Consider the following 20,811-nt stretch of genomic DNA (forward strand, 5'->3'; position numbering starts at 1 on the left):
TTTTTACAAAACATCCAATAGGTCAATTCAGAATTTTGAACCCTTTATTCAATTATCATTATTGATGCATGTAAACATTTAATCTGTTTTAATTACAAAAGATATTAAGCTATTTTTTAATATACCGGTAGTTCTGCTATAATTGTGCAATTCAATAGTTGCGTACTTAAGAAAACATATGATAAAGAAAACCGTTTTATAAAATTAATAGTCAATTTCCCGCATTATTAAAAACTAAGTTCTTTTTCATCGCCATAAGTTTTTTGTTGTTACTGCACGCCAAAAAAGACTGCATTTTAATGGAATATAACTGCACAAGAACAATTGCTTGTCAATTTCAATGGACACCTGCCATGAAACTAGCAGTTGTGTTCTTAAGAGACATGTTGTTTGATCACTGTGGGAAGGTGACGGGAAGTTTTTTGTTCTCTAGACTGTTTTTCTGCTTGTTAATTTCCAAAGTAACTTATAAGTGGTTTTCTAGTTCCCGATAGAAAGTCACGTTAAAAGCAATTCAGTCCACGTAATTCAAATAGTGTTCTCTAATTCATCAATTATGGTGTTTCCAATTGGAATTGAGGAACAGCATAGCAGAACCACCTGTATTGGACAGTCTCCAGTACTCACTATTTTATACAATATGGATAGTCAAAATTTCAGTGTTACCAACCAACATTCTGTTATTTTTGGTGCGTTGTCATTTGTACTTGTTGGGCATCTATCCAGCGATCAATAGCCATTTTAAGTGTCCTGTTGGGTGTTATTAAGGTAGACTCCAAAGGCATATTTGTCATTGGACTTGTACGCTTTTTAGTATTAATCCAGTTCTCAATGGCTTCTCTCTCATACGAATAGCCATCTATTACATGAAAAGATTTTTTTGAAGTTTCAGTGAATGCAAACAATTTTTTGGAAAAAGGGATCCCCTTAAGTCATCGAACAATCAATTTACTCTCCCACGATTTGTTACCTGAATGTGCTAAGCACGACTAAAATTACTATGTTCTCTCGAATGCCAGACATTTTGCTTCACAAACTATTTAATCTAATTTGCAACCATTACTAACAATACAACTCCCAAGCGTTCTGAAAGTGCTCATGATTAACTGCAATCTCCGGGACCCCAAGACCAAAAAGAAAATGGGCATTCCACATGTTGATAGTTCTCTCTACCCCCTCCTATTTCTATCCCCAATCCTGATCCTGCCTTTTTTAATTACACATTGCTCTCCCCTTATCCACCTCCTGCTCTCTTTCTCCCCTTTTCTCAGTTCCTCCCTCGCAAACTCATCTGTATCCTCCCCTCTTCCTTTTTCTTATCCATTCCCATTTGCTCTTTCCTTACCCTAACTTTCCCCCTATACTTCTTTCCCTATCCCCCACTCTACCACTTCCTTCCCTCACCCCTCTACTTCCAGACTCAACCCCTCCCACCCCTGCCCTTGTTTCACAGACTCTCCTCTCTCCCTGTCTTCTTTTCCCCACTTTCTCTTTCCTCACCATTGCATGATCCAAATTAATTTAACATTAACTTTAAGTACCTGAAGCAATCACTGGATCAGTCATAATGTCTCTGGCTATTGGACAGAGGAATTCATCTGGTATACCAACACAAGTAGATTCTATTTTTGATTTTAGCTCTTCAATTTTCCGCATTGTTTTATTACGCAGTCCAAGTGATTCTGCAAAACAATTCACAAGGCAAATATGCAACAAAGCCTTTGTAGACTAGTTTCTGATGTGATCTTTTGGATTTAACACAATTGCATTTGCATTTAATGGCATTTTCTGAAACTACATTTGGGAAGATTAACGTGCAGTAAAGAACTGCAGATGCTGGTTTAAATCGAATGTCTGAAGAACCCGAAACATCACCCATTCCTTCTCTCCAGAGATGCTGCCTGTCCTGCTGAGTTACTCCAGCATTTTGTGTCTACCTTTGGGAAGATTAATCTGCATAATCTTTATAAAGCCCTAACCCCTGACCCACATCTTAATATGCACTGCTTTCCATCTTTTAACTTTGTTTGTGATTATCATTCTCAATCTTTTCCCACCCACACTATGGAGCTTCAGATTCGGCTGAAGTACGGTTTGCACCTCCAGCATACGTTGGCTGCTTGTAAAATCACTGATATTCAAATTAATTTCAAAGCAAAATTAGTTTAATACGATTGTTTCGCTTTAAAAATGAATGTACTATAGCCATTTAGGAAAATGTTTCCAAAGTATTTCTCTTTTAAATTCTTACCTATTTTCAGATCAGATATGAGGTTTTTTTCTGTAAGATTCAATAATTCTTGTCCATCAATATTGTTAGACTTGAAAATAACCACTAATTCCTGTAGGTCTCCTGCTGAAAGCCAAGAACAGACCTCATCTTCTGACCAGTGCTGTACAGAGTGTCTAAGCTTCGTTGCCAAATGATCATCTTCAAAAAAAAAAAATATTTAGGTCAATCATTTCAAATATTTGACTTAATTTATGGTGTACCTTTCAATACTTTCAATTTAAAAAGATCTGCACATCATTTCATTATTTTTTTTATTCCATTACTCATACATCACATCACTTAGAAGTTACAATTGGAATAATTTTTTTTGCAAATATTATGGCTTAACTTATACATAAAATTGAGTTCTTAAAGTACAGTACTTACCTGATGTGCTTTTTAATCCAATTCTCCAAATATTCACTGTTTTGTCCATAGAACCAGTGGCAATTAAGGGAAGATCTCTTGCAAATGCACAAGCCGTCACATACCTGAAAGAGTTATCAAAATTTTCCATGATCATCCACAGCCTTGGAGCTATAAAATAGTATCAGTTTCATAAACTCAGATGATAAACTTATCTGAATGTGGGAGGTAAGAACCACTGAAGTTAAATAAACTTCTGGTTTGTTTTAAAATCTGGGAATCTTAAAACATATTAGTAACATAAAAAAAATAGCATGTTGGATGTGTGTGTTGTTTTGTCAGTCAGTCTAGCTAGAAATGATTTATCATCAATTACATTTTGCCTCGAGATATAATTTTTGGTGCTAAGGTTTTATAAAACTGAAGAATTATCTGCATTTACATTTTTTTCACTTTCATCATTTTTGGTTCTTCTGGAATGGGTAACATCAGCAAGACTGCGTTTATCCCTAGCTTGATGGGAAGTGGAATATGGAAGAGGGGACAGTAAAGACATGACATGATGCATCTTTCATTGATGCAGTGGAGAAATCTGAAATCACAATTTATACAGAATAATGTGCAGCATACCCCTTTATTTGGCGGTGGAGGAATGACAGCTGCACCCGCACAGTGGACTGTACTGACAGAAAGTCTGCCTGGTTACGATCAACGAAGGGTCATTAGTTTCTGGTGCATGCTGCCTTACTTTTGGACAAAACAAATTGTTTAACATACCTTTTATGTTGCGTCAGTGTGTGAAGAGGGACTCCGCTAATCTGCGCAATGAAAAAAGTGAATTTTTTTTAGTAACGGTGCAATTAAATTTTACAGATGATTTAACCATCACAGATTCAGTAAAATCCTAAAGGAAGTTCATAAAACTTGAATTTGTCTGCACTGGGAAAAAATGTCAATAGTATTAAAGGCATCTTATTTTCTTTCAGATATTTGCTTACTATGATCTTGGGCTTCAAAAAATACAATTGCAGATACCAATACAATAAAATAGACCTCTAATTAAAATAGAACCTAAAAATACAGTAATTTTGACCAAAGGTTTTCAAACTGAAAAATGTAGCGTTTATTTAAGTATCTGTAGATTTTTGGTATGAAAAGCTAATAATAAATGTTTTATATTAGCATTTCAGAATGTTTTATATTCTTGCAACATTTTAAATTCTCTGAAACCCTTTTTGGCTCATACTTACAGAATCCCAAATTATAACAGACTTGTCAATGGACCTTGAAAGAAAAAAAAAACAAGAGGTTTGAACTGCTAAACATAAAAATAGTAATGGTGAATGATTATTTTTCATACTGGAGGGATGCTCTTAAATGTTTACTGCTGACATTTGAAAAGAACAACAAAATGGATAGACACTTGGCAGACAACATTTATTGCAAGACAGACACAAGGGTGTTTTTTGCCCAGAATTCTAACATCTGCAAAGTGCAGGAGGAACTCAGCAGGTCAGGCAGCATCTGGAGGGAAATGGACAGACGATGCTATGGGTTGGGACATTTCTTCATGCTGATTTAATGTAAAGTGTGAACTGAAATATTTTGCTAGAAAGAACAAGCTAATCTTTAAAAAAAAATTCTCAACAAAGTTAAAGCGCATTGAATTGGCAGTTCAGTCTGAGGAAATTCAAAGTACAAAAAGCAGAATGGCTGGCTAGTGTTAGTTCCAGTCCTTAATATTTGATGTCAAGGATGTTGCTAAGGAGACCAAATGTATAAGTTTCAAATTTGCTGATGATACAAAACCAAGTATAAATCTGAATAGTGTACAATGCAAAAAGGCATCATGGGCAAATGGAAAAGCTGAGCTATTGAACAATAACTTGGCACGTGGGGTAAAGAGGTTATTCACTTCGGTAGAAAACAAAGGAATACTGAGCTTTTATTAAAAAATGATAATAAAAAAAATGTTGATGTTCATAGGGACCCCAGTATGATACCACATGATGTTAATACATTTTGAGCAAGGCTCCTCTACTGTACCTATAGGCACTGAACTAATTTTGGATATGACCTAGACAGCATTACTTCTCTTCTACTTATATGTTTGCTTTGAAAAATACGGACTACTGCAATATATTGGAGGCTTGTTTAACTCTTAAAAATCACAATCTCGGAGTTCTTGTTTACACCCCCACCCGTTACACACAAGGGCTTGCAGTCAAAGGCTCGGTAATCGGCAATTCAGGAAACAAGTCAAGGTGACTGCATATCTACAAAGTCTTTTAGAATCATACAAAATTGAAGTTAAGTAATCCAATAGCAAGCAAAGTCAGTAAATATGAATATCTGTGGAATCAATTTTTACAGGCTACAAAGTACAGGACCTTATAATCTGTGATATTTGGATATGGCAATGAGACATTTTAGAGGCAATCAGTTCAGAAATCCAGTTTAGAGTTGAACTAAAAGACGTGACATGGACTAGGTAGATAGAGCACAAGGTTCCAAAATGGCATTAGGAATTTCGCTTTTGAAAACATGGCCAAAACCTTCACAAGAAATAAAACTAATTACTTAAAAATTGAGGACATTAAGCTCGAAATTAATCTAAATGCTCATCAACATTTAACAATTTAAATCATCATAGCAGATACAAGGAACTACAGGTGCTGGAGTAACTCAGTTGGTTAGGCAGCCCCTCTGGAGAAAAGACACAACATGCTAGAAAAACTCAGCAGGTCAGGCAGCATCTGCGGAGTAAAGTGAAGAAGGGTCCTGACCTGAAACGCCACCTATCCATGTTATCCAGAAATGCCACCTCACCTGCTGAGTCAATCCAGCACTGTGTCTTTTTTTTTTAAATCATCATTGTAATTGTTTTTAAACAAATTCAGAATAAGCACAACTCCATTAATGGAAAGTTCAACATGCCAAACTCACCCAGACACCAAGATACGGCCATCAGATGAAAAACAACATGAAAGAACAGGAGCCGTATGACGGTTTAATGAGTATTTCATTCTGAGTTCACAACCTATAAATGTGAGATATCACAAGATAATGTGAAAGGTACAATTAGAGAATATCTTGCTAAATTGTGCATCAGTGGGTGTTCATCGCTAACATACTTACTGATAAAATGTATACAAAAGGATGATTGAATGATACAAGAGATGGGAAGGTCAATACTATTATGTTGAAACTAATCGTAAAGCCCAAAAATAAAACAGGAATATTGAACACAGCCCTCGGCTGGTGAAATGTCTCTGAAGTCGGATTAAAGGTGCATCTAGATGGGAATGATGTGAACAGAATGAACGGACAATTTGAGATTCACATTTTGACGGGCTCAGATTTTCTAATTTTGTATGGTGCGTGTTAGTTTCCAGAAAAGGATACTAGTCTTCAAGCTCCAGGTGAACTCATTATCTTATCCGCTCTGATAATAACAATAGCAAAAGCACCCCACCTACTCATACACAAAGATTTGACATCAACATGACTGGAACATCCACAGGTCATAGAATCGTGCATACTCTTACTTGTCCATGAAGCCATTTATCATTGCGACTGGCCCTTCTTTTGGTATTTTCAAGGGTTGTTATGGGTGGTGAGGAGGAAGTCAAGAGAAATAATTAAGAACAAGAACAGACCATTCACCCTATAGCCCAGTCTTCCGATTCAATGGGATTACAACCAATCTGATATTACTAAGTCTGCATTCCTGCCTTTCCCCATAACCCTCAATTCCTCTGCTGATTAGAAATCTATCTCAGTCTTAAATATAACTGAGGACTCTGTCAAATTCCAGACTCATAGCCTTTGACAAAATAAATTCTCAATCTTAATCTTAAATGGGTGCCTCTTTATTCCGAGCCACTGAGAGGAAAACATCCTCTCAGCATTTACCCCATCTAGCCCCCTGCTGTTTCAATGTAATTGCCTCACATTCGTTTAAACTCAAATGAGTACTGCCCAACCTGTTTCATCTTTCCTCACAGAACCATCCCTCAATTCCTAATGAATCTTCTCTGAACATCTCCAATTAAATAATATCCTTCCTTAATAAGGAGACCAAAAGTGTTTGCAATACTGTTGATGTGGTATCATCAGTGCCTTGTACAGATAAGGTAAGACTTTCACACTTTTATATTCTTTAATTTTCCCACATATTCCTTTATATCCTTGAAATAAAGTGATTTAAAATACTTTTGGATAGGCATATGGATATGCATAGAATAAGTGATAGGAGCAGAATTAGGCCATTCGGCCCATCAAGTCTCTGCCATTCAATCATGGCTGATCTATCTCTCCCTCCTAACCTCATTATCATGCCCTTCTCCCCATAACCTCTGACTCCCAAATAGGAATAGAGGGATATGGATTATGTGCAGGCAGATTAGTTGGTTTTGGCATCATGTTTGGCACAGACATTGTGAGGTAATGTTCCATGTAAGATCAATATATTATTCTTTGTTATTGCTGCATTGTTTTGCTGGCTTTCTGCATTTTGCACACAAGTATTTCCAAATTCCATTGTTCTGCACCTTCGACGTTTTTCTTCATTTAAATAAAACAGTTTCTCCCAAAATAAACGTCATATTATTCTCTATTTGCCAATTTTTTACCTCTCACTTAACCGATCAATATTCCTATTATACTGTTTGTATTCTCCTCACATCTTTCCTTCCCACTTACTGCTGAGTCTTCCACAAATGTGGCTACTATATATTCACTTTGTCACTAACATATATTGCAAAGATCTACGGTCCCAGCATTGTGCCCTATGGCCTCCCAATGACAATCACGTTGCCAAAACGGAAAGTTACCCCCTTATTCCTGCTTGTCCATTTCTGCCTGTTGCTAATCCCATCATTACAAGATATTACATCCAACATAATAGGCTCCCATCCTGTGACTTAACCTTTTGAGGCACCATCTGTTTGGACCACCAGGCATTTGACATCTCCTCTATCCATTTTGAGATTTCCTCAAAAGAAAATTCCAATTTGTCAGATACATCCTCTTCGTGAAGCTAAGTTAACTCTGCTTAGAATATAATTTTCCAAATATGCTGCTACTAATTCCCTAATAATTGATTCTACCATCATTCCACCATGAATTCGGGCTGAGCATGCTATAGTTTCCCATTGCTTTGTCTCTCTCCATTTTTGAACAGGTTTATCACAATTGCAATTTCCCAACCCCTACTACTTACACAAACACAAGAACTGAAGTGGTCCTCATCTTGCAAAGGAGCCATGTCAAGTCAACAGAGTTCATTGTCATGTGTCACAGATAGGACAATGAAATTCTTGCATTGCTGCAGCACAACAGGATATTGTAGTCATAAATACAGACCAGATCAGTGTGTCCATATACCATAGAATATATATATATGCACACATCAGTAAAAAGATAAAGTGCAATAGGTTGTTATAGTTCATAGTTTGTTTGAAGTTGTGTTTAATAGTCTGATGGCTGTGGAGAAGAAGCTGTTCCTGAATCTGGATGTTGCAGATTTCAGGCTCCTGTACCTTCTACCCGATGGCAGCAGAGAGATGAGTGTGTGGCCAGGATGGTGTGGGTCCTTGATGATGCTGGCAGCCTTTTTGAGGCAGCGACTGCGATAGATCCCCTCAATGGTGGGGAGGCCAGAACCGATGATGGACTGGGCATTGGTTACAACTTTATGCAGCCTTTTCTGCTCTTGGACGCTCAGGTTGCCGTACCAAGCCACGATGTAACCGGCCAGCATGCTCTCTACTGTGCACCTGTAGAAGTTCGAGAGAGTCCTCCTTGACATACCGACTCTCCGTAATCTCAGCAAGTAGAGGCGCTGATGTGCTTTCTTTATGATTGCATCAGTGTTCTGGGATCAGGAGAGATCAAGAATTAAAATTTTAATTCTTGTTGTGATCAAGAATTAAAATTTTACTGGATATTCTTTGCTCACTAGCCTGGAACAATGAACCAATCATACCATCTGTGATTCCACTCCAGTTAAAATTAGTTACCAAATATAAATTGTTCATCTAATTTTGAACCCTATGGACTGCGTGTTTTATATGAACAATATGTGTATGGTCATTTAAACTATAAAAGGTTCCTTTAATCATTGCATTAACAACATGGAGAAACCACATCAGAAGACAAAATTGTAACTACAAAATTAGAAGATAGTAAGTCCACCCCTTCCTACCCCCACGATAATTGGAAATGCTAACAGTTAGAAGACATAACTGACACCAACAATACACACTGTAAGCAAAAGTCACCATAAATGGTATTTTGTGTGATTCTAATTTAATCAGATTAAATCTGATAAAAAAAATACCTAAGAGCACATTGGTCAAGCGTTTGAAATATTTTAATTAATTTACCTGCATTTGATAAAATCCAAAAAACGATTCTGTTGTCCTGCCCGCAAGAAGCCATCAGAAAGCCCTGCAGTCTTGAACCATCTGTGCCACCATACAGAACAGAATACTTTTTAATCAACTAAATTAGAAGAAATTTGAAGAATAAAACAATAACATTTTGACTCTGAACCATGTTTTAAAAAAATTCAAAAAACATTCCCCTTGTAACATTGGACAAAAAATGTACATTTAAAATATGTCATCTCTATTAAGCTATTATTAGACAATCCCAATTACTTGCCAAACCCCCCATCAATTTTTTTCCTTTAATGTCACTAATTGCCATTGAACATTTTGTTTCAGTGAGTAAATGGAACTAGATTTCTAGAAACTGCCATGAAATCTGTGAAGATCCAAGGTTAGATCTCTGAGGTATGAACATTTCACTGATACCATCTGTATTTGACTTCAGAGAGGAAATAAAAATGAGCTACATTTCCTGCTCCTAATAGATATTTAGAAAGAACAGGACAAAGTTTTTTTTTTTGGTAGTCTATAATTTGCACAAAATGATTGTTCATTTTAATAAATTAATACATCTTCCAAAACTTGAAAGATGCTCATAAGAAAATTCCATGCCCAAAGGAAAATTTCATGAAAAGAGATTTTACTCCAACACTAGTTTTACTTCTTCAGTCTTCCTGCCTGAAAAATAACTTAATGTGCCCTATATAATTTGTCCATGAACAGCCAGTCATACAGCACGGAAACAGACTTTTTGGCCCAACTTGACCATGTCCCATCTACACGTCCCATCTGCCCACGTTTGGCCAAAACCCTCTAAACCGTTCCTATCCATTAAACTGTCCAAATAACTTTAAAATGTTAAAGGTACACAAAATTGCTGGAGGAACTCAGCGGGTGCAGCAGCATCTATGGAGCGAAGGAAATAGGCGACGTTTCGGGCCGAAACCCTTCTTCAGACGGTTTCGGCCCGAAACGTCGCCTATTTCCTTCGCTCCATAGATGCTGCTGCACCCGCTGAGTTCCTCCAGCAATTTTGTGTACCTTCGATATTCCAGCATCTGCAGTTCCCTTTTGAAAACTTTTAAATGTTGTTGTAGTTCCTGCCACAACCACCTCCTCTGGCTGCTCACTGCATATAACCCACCACCCTCCATGTGAAAAAGTTGTACCTCAGGTTCTTGATTCCCCTACCCTGGGTAAAAAGACTATGTGCATTTATCTTATCTATTCTCATGATTTTATATAATTACACCTCAGCCTCCTGTGCTCCAAGGAATAAAGTCCTAGCCTGCTCAACCTCTCCCTATAGCTTAGGTCCTTAAATCCTGGCAACATTCTCATACATCTTCTCTGCACTCTTTCCAGCTTAATCTGGAAATAATCTTTTTAAATGTAGCTTTCTTTTTTTTTCTAAATGCCCTCCTTCCTTGACAACATCACAGTTCTGCTATTTACTTTGTTCCTTCATACTGTCAATATCCTTTCATTTATTGCACTTCCGAAATGTATTATCCAAGCCTGGTGACTCACCCTCTTTACATACCATACTTTGTTATGACACAAGGAGGAGGCCATTTTGGCCCTATAAGCCTATGCCAGCAACCCACTTCATCACTGACTTTCCCTGTACACTATTCTCCCCACATTCGCTAAAGATCAGGATGGAACCATGGTCACTGAAGCTGTGTGGCTGTCTGCTTACAAACAGTTTGAACTTTTTCTAATGCATTTATTAAATTATATATTTATTTAAAAACACATTGCCTTGTCAGACTCTGTAAAACCCTGGCCCCATTATTTAATTCAATCATTGAACCAAGTGGCACTCCTTTCACCAGCCTACATTTTAGAAACCCAATACATCTTTGTACTTTTCTTCAATGAAAAACAAAATATGAGCTACAGTTAATAATTTCATGATGTCAATACATATTTCCCCATTTAAAAAACATTTTCGGAATGTCATCATATAAAACGCACCTTTGATTGGCTGAGTTGAAAACTCACAACAAGTAACTCCCAAGTCATGAGCTGTCTTCACATTAAGAAGGCACTTCATTTGGCAATCCCAAACAGTCAGCTCCCCAGAGGTTGAGCCAGTAATAAAGTAGTTACCACAAGGAGAAAAGCCACAGGCAATTATTGATCCATCCTCGACAATGCTGGTCCTAAAGTTAATTAACAATTCATTTTAGAACTTTCCCCACAACTTCCACTAACATTTTTTACAAAAGGTTAAGATTGTGAGATTGTGAGTAATGTTATATTCAACTGGAGCAGTACCAGTAAATAAATAAAAGTAGTAGTCAATGATATTTGGAATCTGAAAGACAGAAATCTGACAGGATTAAGATCCAGTGGTAGGGTAAATGGCAGCCATTTTTGGAACAAACATCAGCCCCAGAGAAGAGAAATAGGGAAAGAGGAAGAGGCAGAGAGGCATAAAATGTGGAAAAAACTAAACTGTAAAAGTTTAAAATTTGGCACAATGTATTCCCAATTTTGACAACAAGTGAAAAAAGTAAATAAGCAAAATTCACATTTCGGGACATATGTGCAACTGACAAAGCTTTGCATTACTGGATATTGCAAACAGATTGTTTATTTTAGAAATGCAATTATGGGAGTCACCTGCAGTAAGATAATATTAGGAGAAACATGGTTAAAAGGCAGTATTGTTTAAATAGACCATGTAGATTTAATTTGCCCCCGTTTGAGTTGATATTAAAATATTCACAACGAAAACTGAACAGAACAAGAAAAGTATACGGCATTAATTGAAGGCCCAACTGAGGAAAAATAATTGTGGAAGACAGGTGCCCACTGTCGAAAGCTAAATGCTACCCAAGAGAGGCTGAGAGCCATCCAAAATTACCTGAATTCACAGTCAGAGGGCAAAAATGCAATTAAACACCCTTGAATAAATGAAAAATAAAAGATTGAAATGCCAACTCTCTCTCCACAGATGCTACTAACCAAAGTATTTCATTTTTTAAAATTATTTTAGCTTATGCTGGAGAATGTTATGGTGCAATATAATAAATTTGGTGTAGTCAGATATAATGTTTGCATTTAGGGGGCTTTTAGATAGGCACATGGATATGCAGGGAATGGAGGGATATCGATCATGTGCGGGCAGATGAGATTAATTTAGCTTGGTATCATGTTTGGCACAAGCATTGTTGGTTGAGGGGACTGTTCCTGTTCTGTGTTCAAAGTTGCCATCTGTACACGAGTTATGTCATGGCGATACCTGCCAACGTTGCATATTGAATAACATGCAGGACGTACCACAAAAGTTTTTTTATTAAAAAATTATAGAATGTGGGCATCAAAGAGAAGGCCAACATTTATTGCCCATCCCTACTTCCATCAAGATGGTGACAGTCATTGTTGTGATGGTCCTTTCACAATCAGTGGAGAAAGTGGTCATAAAGCTGCAGGAAGAATTTCATTGTTGCTGTTCATATCAAGTACATGTGACAAATAAACATCTGACCTTGAGCATAATGATTTATGCTTGGAGGATAAATAAGGAACAAAGATATACAGTGCATTCAGAAAGTATTCAGACCACTTCACTTTTCCACTTTTTGTTACATTATAGCCTTGTTCTAAAATGGATTAAATTCTTTTTTTTTAATCATCAATCTACACACAATACCCATAGTAAAAAAGTGAAAAAAGGTGTTTAGAAATTTTTTCAAAGTAATTAAAAAGAAATAACTGAAATATCACATTTACATAAGTATTCAGACCCTATACTCAGTACTTTGTTAAGGCACCTGTGGCAGCGATTACAGCCTCAAGTCTTGTGTATGGCACTACAAGCTTGGCACACCTGTATTTGGGTAATTACTCCCATTCTTCTCTGCAGATCCTCTCAAGCTCTGTGTAGGAGCCATTCATGCTTAAGCTAGTTACTGTTAGTATATTATAGTATTTTGTATAGATAGCTCCATCTGTATCTTTTTTGTATGCTTGTGGGTGGGATTATATACGTAGATGGGTGTGTCTACATCTGAGGAGGCTAGCGTAGCCACAGAGAGTGGGCTGGTCTGTTTAGCCTAAGGTGTGCCAAGGTACGATCTAAGGTGTGCCAAGGTACGATTGTTTACCATAGAAGCTGGAAGATTGACCTTCGGAATCTTAAATTTATGTTTTGAAGAACACTACAGTTTGTTTTGAATTCCTGATGATGTTTTGAAGAACAGTCTGATAAGGATACATTTTAATATGGATCAACAAGCAAGTATGTCTGAAGAACAGCCACAAGAGGGCAAAGAGGAGCCGAAACCAGGAAGATATGGAAAAAGAACCATTAAACTCACCGACAAAGGCCTAGCATTGCGTCTGGAAGAATGCCCGAAGTTAGAAACAAGTTATGGAAACAGGTTAGCAAGTTAATTGAAAATCAGAAGGAACTCATGGAATTTGAAGAGAAAGCAAAGAAAGTAAAATCTAATCTGGTTCAATTAATCAACCTCTGCCATGAGGTCGGACAAAACCACTACATTGCTGGGTTTACCACTGCCTGAGGAGGAGCGCAAAAGGCAAAATCAGTGGTTTCAAGGGAAAATTGAAATTTTCGATGGTTTCATAGATGTGGAGAGGTGGTTATCTGAAATTGGACAACAAACTACGCACTCTACAGTTGGAAGAGCAATGCAACAAAGTGTTGTAGCCACAGAAGAAATTAGACCTGAAGACAGTATTTCAAATGTCTCAACACGAAGATCAAGACATAAATCTGGTTCAGTAGCCAGTGCATCTTCAAGGGTTTCTTCTCGTATGGAAGTTGAAGTAGATTTGGCTGTTCTCTTGAAACAAGCTGCCGCCTTGAAGAATAAGCATGAGAATGAAGCACAAGAAGAACAGTTGAAAAGGGAGAAGAAACATTAGATATGAAGTTGGCAGTAGCCATGACAAAGTTAGATATACTTGAGGGCAAAGGTTCAAGTGGCGGCTCGATAGTATCTCTGAAGAAGAGTTCCTTAGTCGAAGGAGCTGCTAGAGTGGAAGCAGCAGTTGTGTCAAATCTACAGACAGAGGAATACTGGCCTGACCAAGCAGCGCCAGCACTGAGTGAGTGAAGGTTAGCTGAAGCTTCCTCTCAGCAACAGGTTGTTAGACCAAAGCAAATAACTTATGAACCATCTGTTAGGGTTCATGTTAAGACCGATCGAACTAGGCACTCTTTTCAGAGACATAATGTACAGACTCATAGGAGTAAGGGTGTGCAGGGGCCTGTTAGCACTACTCCCCCTGCACGGAATGATGGATTTCAACATGAATTCTGTTACTTGATGAAGAAGTAAAATTAAAATACTATTCTTTCAGCTGGAGCAGAGTGAGCATCACTAATGCTCTCGCCCGGCGAGGAGAATATAAAGCTGAAGAAGCGGAGTGAGCATCACTAACGCTCCGCCAGCTGGAACTACGTCTGCGGGCGCCTCCGTGGTGCCGAGCGACCAACCCCACTTCATGGCCTCCGTGGTGCCCAGCCGTGGGCGCCATCGGCCGCTTCGTCCGACCCGGGCTTCTACCCGCGAGGCCCTGGCCGGGGTTCTATGCGGCGATCCAGGAGGTATCGAGACTGTGGCGGTGAGGCCTCGCGACGATGGGGCCGCGGCGGTGGTGGTGGGGCCTTGTCAAATTTCAAAATCCGCGGAGAAATCTATTTCCTCTTTTTTCAGTTTTTTCCTGTCTCATGTCTGGTGGGATAGGAGGGGGAATAGAGGGAGAGGATGGGGGAGTGGGGAACAGAAGGAGAGGAGGGCAGTGGGGGAGGTGAGGAGGGATAGTGGGGGGGGGGTATGGGGAGGTGAGGAGTGGGAGAGGTGGGGGATAGATGGATAAGGGGGGTAGGGAGGTGAGAGGAGTTATGGAGGGAGAGTGACTGAGGGTAGGGTAAAGTAGAGGGAGGGAGAGGTGAGGGAGGGATTGGGGAGGGGAGGAGGAGAGGGGAAAGAGGAAGGGTGAATAGGGGAGGGAGGGAGTGCTGGGGAAGGAGGGGGGAGTGATGAAGGTAGGGAGTGGGGAGGTGAGGGATAGAGGGATTGGAGGGGGGTAGGGAGGAGAGAGGAGTTATGGAGGGAGTGACTGAGGGTAGGGGAAAGGAGAGGGTAGGAGAGGTGAGGGAGGGATTGGGGGAAGGGAGGAGAGGGGAGAGAAGAGGGAGAATGAAGAGGAGGGGGAGAGCGTGCTGGGGTATGAGGGGAAATGAGCCGTGCCTGCGGTTAGGGGCTATGGGTGAGTGGTGGAATATTGCGTTGGGGAACGGGTTGCGTTGGGGACCAGGCCTCCCGTGTGAGGGACCCAACGGGTCCCACTTAGTCTAGTATCCTAAAATTGCTTAGAGTAAGGAGGAGGGATAGGGCAGGTCAGATACAGGAAGAGTATAAACATGGAGCCAAGTTTCCTGACCTGGTGAATTTCATGGAGAGGGAAATAAGGATAATGTCTGATCCACTTCATGGAAGCATTCAGGATCCTAAACCAACTGCAACTGTCAAAGGTTCTACTTTTGCTAAAACATGAGGAAGATCAGGACCAAAAGAAAGCAATTTTGCAACTGTTGTAATACCTGTAGAAACAGCAGTGAAAGGAATTCCAACAACAGGTGGAATGAAAAGAGATGCATCTACCATTAACACTCAAGGTTCTTGTTTGTTCTGTAATAAAATTGGCAACACAATAAGGTGGTGTTGACATATCAAGCAGAAGGAACATAAAGATTTCTTCAAGGAGAATATGCTTTGGATGGTCAAATACTGCAAGAGTCGTAAGACTTGTGATGTGTGTAAACAAGATCATACTGAAATACTTCACACTGAATTGAAGAACAAGGAAAAGCCAACAGAGCATGTTGAAGAGATTGAGAAGCCGACTGTAAGCAATGCTGTTTCCTCGCCTCAGATGTGTGGACATTGGGGCCGGTGAAGAAACCTGTATCTTCTCCATCTAACTAGTACAGGTAAGGAGCAGCAAAGGGAATACAGTGTTGCAAACATACGCATTTTTGGATCAGGGAAGTTCGACTACCTTTTGCACAGAAAGCTTGATGAAAAGGCTGAATATTACAGGACAAAAGACTAAGATTCTCTTGCGTACCATAAATGAAGAGAAATCTGTGGTCAGTCATCATATTGTTTAAGAAGGAACTGCAGATGCTGGAAAATCGAAGGTAGACAAAAATGCAGGAGAAATGCCGATGCAATAGATGAGGCTCTCACCGGGGTCTCTTCTACACCCCGTGACTCTGCTCTCACTCCCCATCCCCCCCCACTCGCAACAAGGGCTGAGTCCCCCTTGTCCTCACCTTCCACCCTACCAGCCGTCACGTACAACAAATAATCCTCCAACATTTTTGCCACCTCCAACATGATCCCAACACTTGCCACATCTTCCCATCTCCTCCCGTCTGCTTTCCGCAGAGACCGCTCCCTCCGTAACTCCCTGATCAATGCGTCCCTTCCCACCCAAACCACCCCCTCTCCGGGCACCTTCCCTTGCAACCGCAGGAAATGCTACACTTGTCGCTTTACCTCCCCTCTTGACTCCATTCAAGGACCCAAGCAGTCGTTCCAGGTGCGGTAGAGGTTCACCTGCACGTCCTCCAACCTCATCTATTGCACCCGCTGCTCTCGATGTCAGCTGCTCTACATCGGTGAGACCAGGCGTAGGCTTGGCGATCGCTTCGCCGAACACCTCCGCTCGGTTCGCAATAACCAACCTGATCTCCCGGTGGCTCAGCACTTCAACTCTCCCTCCCATTCCGAATCCGATCTTTCAGTCCTGGGCCTCCTCTTTTTTTTTTCTTTTTTTTTTTTATTTATTTTTATTAGAAGTACGGTAAATTACAATAATACACAACACATATCTTAATACATTTTTTGTACCGCTTCATTTTTTTGAGCTTTAAGAAAAAAATAGAAGTAAGGAAAGTAAAGAAAGTGCGCAAGAGTCGTGAAGTGCAAGAGAGTGTTGGGAAAAGAAAGCCCCTTAGAAAAGAAGTTAGAGAAGGAAGTAAAGTAAGAAAGTAGACCCCAGAAAAGAAAGAAAAAGAAAGTAGGGACAATCGCTCTATTATAACATTAAACTCCGCAGAAAGGGGACTACCAACCAAGTCTGTTTTTGTTGTTTTACCTCCCATTGCCAGGTCCTGATACCATATATTTATTTATTTATTTTTTAAATTACTATTGCACCTCATGCTTGTAATAGGTCCATAAACGTAGACCACGTCTTTTGGAATTGGTCTGCTTTACCTGCTAAGAGGAATCTCATCTCTTCCAGATGTAATGTTTCAAACATATTTGATGTCCACATTTTTATTGTTGGTGTGGACGCATTTTCCCAAAATTTAAGTATGAGCTTTTTTCCCATTATTAGCCCGTAATTGAATAAATTCTTCTGATACACGTTTAATTCAGGGATACCTTCCGATATTCAAAAAATTATCCATTCTGGTTTTGGTACCAGTTTTATTTTAATTAATTTTGAAAAAATATCAAATATTCCATACCAGAATTTTTGGATTTTTGTACAAAAGACAAAAGAATGCGCTATGGTAGCTTCTTGACACAGACATTTATCACAGATTGGTGAAACATTAGGAAAGATTTTATTTAATTTAGTTTTTGAATAATATAGTCTATGTAATGTTTTGAATTGGATAAGCGTATGTCGTACGTTGATCGAACATTTATGCACCTGTAGTAAATGATTATCCCAGCACTCTTTTGAAATTTTTATAGCTAATTCTTGTTCCCAGTCTCTTCTAATTCCATCTGTTGTGGGTATTTCTATGTTTAAAATTATATTATATAAGTACGATATTAGATTAGCTGATTCCGCCTTTGTCTTCATTGCTTCATCCAGTAAGTCGGAAGGCATATTATGATAGTCTTTTGTGTATTTTTTCAGATAATCACGAATTTGAAGATATTTAAAATATTGGTTATTTTTCAAATTATATTTCAGTTGTAGTTGTTGAAATGATAGTAATTTTCCCAATTCATACAGATCTTCGAGCGTTTTGATTCCCATTCTTTCCCATTGTATAAATGATTTGTCTATGATTGATGGTTTAAACGATGGGTTATTGACTATTGGTATTGAGAGAGATAGGTTTCTTAATTTTAGATTCTGTTTTATTTGTTTCCATGTTCTAATTGTGCTATGTATAATTGGGTTTTTATTATAATTTTTATTATTCAAATTTATTGGTGAGAGGATAATCGCTCCTATATTACTCGGGGAGCAGTCCCATTTTTCCATTACAATCCAGTCCGCTTGCTGGGCAGAGTTGTCCAGCAGGTGAATCATATTTTTAATATTTACTGCCCAATTATAATACATAAAGTTAGGGAGCGCTAGACCCCCCAACTCTTTTCGTTTATTAAGGTGTGTTCTTTGTATTCTATGGGATTTATAATCCCATATAAAATTTGTAATGTCTGAGTCCAATTTTTTGAAAAACTTTTTTGGGAGATATATAGGTATTGATTGAAATAGGTATAGAATTTGTGGTAAGAAAATCATTTTTATAGCGTTTATTCTGCCTATTAAGGACATCGGAAGTGTTTTCCAGAATTTAATCAAATTATTTAATTTCTTAAGTAAGGGATTATAATTGGCTTTAAACATATCCTGGTAATTTCTAGTAATTTCAATTCACAAATATTTAAATTTTTTTTAAAGTGAAATAAGTGAACAACACCAATCTTTAAAAATTATTACACGCAACAGATTTTCCACGAGACGTGTCTAGACATTATTATCTCCCCTTGAACATTGCGGAATCTAACTCAAGGACACTCTGTGCTCAAACGAGGAAAGACTGATAACATGGGAGTGACGATCTGCTGAGCTGAGAGCGAAAAACATCACATGGCTTATATAGTTTTACAAAATATTGAGAATTAATAATAATTAATAATTAACAATACTAATATAGAAATAGCAATTGAAACTGATAAAAATGTGTTGCCTGCTTTATAACGCAGACAACAGTAATCACATATGTTCCGCAGCTCGAGTGGGGAGGGGAGGAGACTCAGGCACCTGGCATAATTCCCTTTCAGCGAACAGCTCACTTTTAACAATACTAAAACCAATTACAAATAGTTAAGAGATAAAGAGTGAGGAATATATGTAACTGAATACATGATTAGATTTGATAACTAGGAATGAAACATATATATATACTGCAACTGGGTGAAATAGAACTGATTTGGAAACGGTACCGACCCCCTAGGTTTTGGGTAATAAAGGCAGCGGGGCTAACCTCATAACATCTACGCCGGAAGCGATATCGATGTCGTACCCCACAGACGAGTGGGCCACTCACTACGGTGTCCGAAACTCAGACACCGTAAATTTATTTGATATACTTTTTTTTTTATCACAATATGTCACATCTATGTGTTTTTTTTCCCAAGGACAATCGCAGAGGGGAACTACCAAGGAAGTCTATAATATAAATGCCTCCAAAATAACCAGAGTCCTGAGGTATGAATGCACCATAATAAATAAGGTCATCAAAATAGGTAAAAATGTATGACGACAACCAAAAGAAAATGGGAGGAATCACACTATGTAGTTGGAATATAAGGGGTATTAATGAACCTATTAAAAGGGGCAAGATACTAGCTCAGTTGAAATCATACAACACGGACATTTCGTTTCTACAGGAAACGCATCTTAAACATCAAGATCAGACGAGACTGAGGGCGAACTGGATAGGCCAAACATTTCACTCTTCATTCACTTCCAAATCTAGAGGTACTGCAATCATTATTCGTAAAGGAATTCCATTTAAATCAAAGAATACTATTTCAGATAAGGAAGGGAGATACCTTATAGTAGCAGGAGAGATCAATAATACGCCAATTACGCTGGTAAACATATATGCGCCCAATTTTGATAACCCTCAATTTTTTAATAAAATTCTGAATATAATTGCAGAATTTAATTATCAAAATGTTATAATTGGAGGAGACTTTAACTGTGTTTTAGACCCTTATCTAGATAAATCGATGCAAAAACAAAAAGGTAATATGAAATCTAAAACTAGTGAACGTTTACATACATATATGGAAAACACAAATATAGTAGATGTGTGGAGGATTGCAAACCCGACGGGAAGGGATTATTCGTTTTATTCAACGGTGCATAAAACATACTCACGGATAGACTATTTTCTTGTGGATACAAAATTAATTCCGCACACTATGAACCTTAAATACCACACTAATGCGATCTCAGACCACTCTCCGTTAACTTTTGTTTTAAAACTAGAAGGAATGTCTATGAATAAATCGTTCTGGAGGTTTAACTCGCAAGTTTTAAAAGACCCACAAGGGAGTATATATCTAAAAAAACAGATGGACCTATTTTTTGAGATAAATGATACACCAGATATATCCCCCACGCTATTATGGGAATCCTTCAAAGCATTTATTAGAGGAGTCATTATTTCATTTCAAGCTTATCAAAATAAAAAGAATAAGAATGAACAAAGACATTTAGAAGAACAAATAAAACAATTAGATACAGATAATGCTAAAGATCCAACTATGGATAAACATAATAAAATCCTACTATTGAAATTCAAGCTAAATAAATTACTGTCAGAGAAAGTTATAACATTATTTCAAATCACAAAACAAGAACACTTCGAATTCGGGGACAAACCCCACAAACTTCTAGCACGCCAACTGAAAAAACGGGAAAAAGAGAATGCAATATTAAAGATTAAATCAGACAGAGGGG

The 20,811-nt window shown here is 38.3% G+C and overlaps 1 protein-coding gene across 2 annotated transcripts in view; it reads right to left on the reverse strand.

Annotated features, from left to right (window-relative positions):
- The window catches only part of wdsub1 (WD repeat, sterile alpha motif and U-box domain containing 1), a 43,716-nt gene continuing 22,905 nt past the window's right edge, over positions 1-20,811 (reverse strand). For both annotated transcript variants that reach the window (XM_033024110.1, XM_033024111.1), the window contains exons 3-11: positions 11,014-11,201; positions 9,028-9,108; positions 5,585-5,678; positions 3,889-3,922; positions 3,416-3,456; positions 2,660-2,763; positions 2,252-2,431; positions 1,542-1,682; positions 1-859 (exon numbers count right to left, since the gene is read on the reverse strand). In XM_033024110.1, coding sequence (XP_032880001.1) covers positions 681-859; positions 1,542-1,682; positions 2,252-2,431; positions 2,660-2,763; positions 3,416-3,456; positions 3,889-3,922; positions 5,585-5,678; positions 9,028-9,108; positions 11,014-11,201 — 1,042 coding nt within the window. In that variant the 3' untranslated portion in view covers positions 1-680. The remainder of the gene's footprint in view (positions 860-1,541; positions 1,683-2,251; positions 2,432-2,659; positions 2,764-3,415; positions 3,457-3,888; positions 3,923-5,584; positions 5,679-9,027; positions 9,109-11,013; positions 11,202-20,811) is intronic.

This window comes from Amblyraja radiata, chromosome 7 (assembly GCF_010909765.2).
Source record: "Amblyraja radiata isolate CabotCenter1 chromosome 7, sAmbRad1.1.pri, whole genome shotgun sequence".
NCBI classification, from domain to species: domain Eukaryota; kingdom Metazoa; phylum Chordata; class Chondrichthyes; order Rajiformes; family Rajidae; genus Amblyraja; species Amblyraja radiata.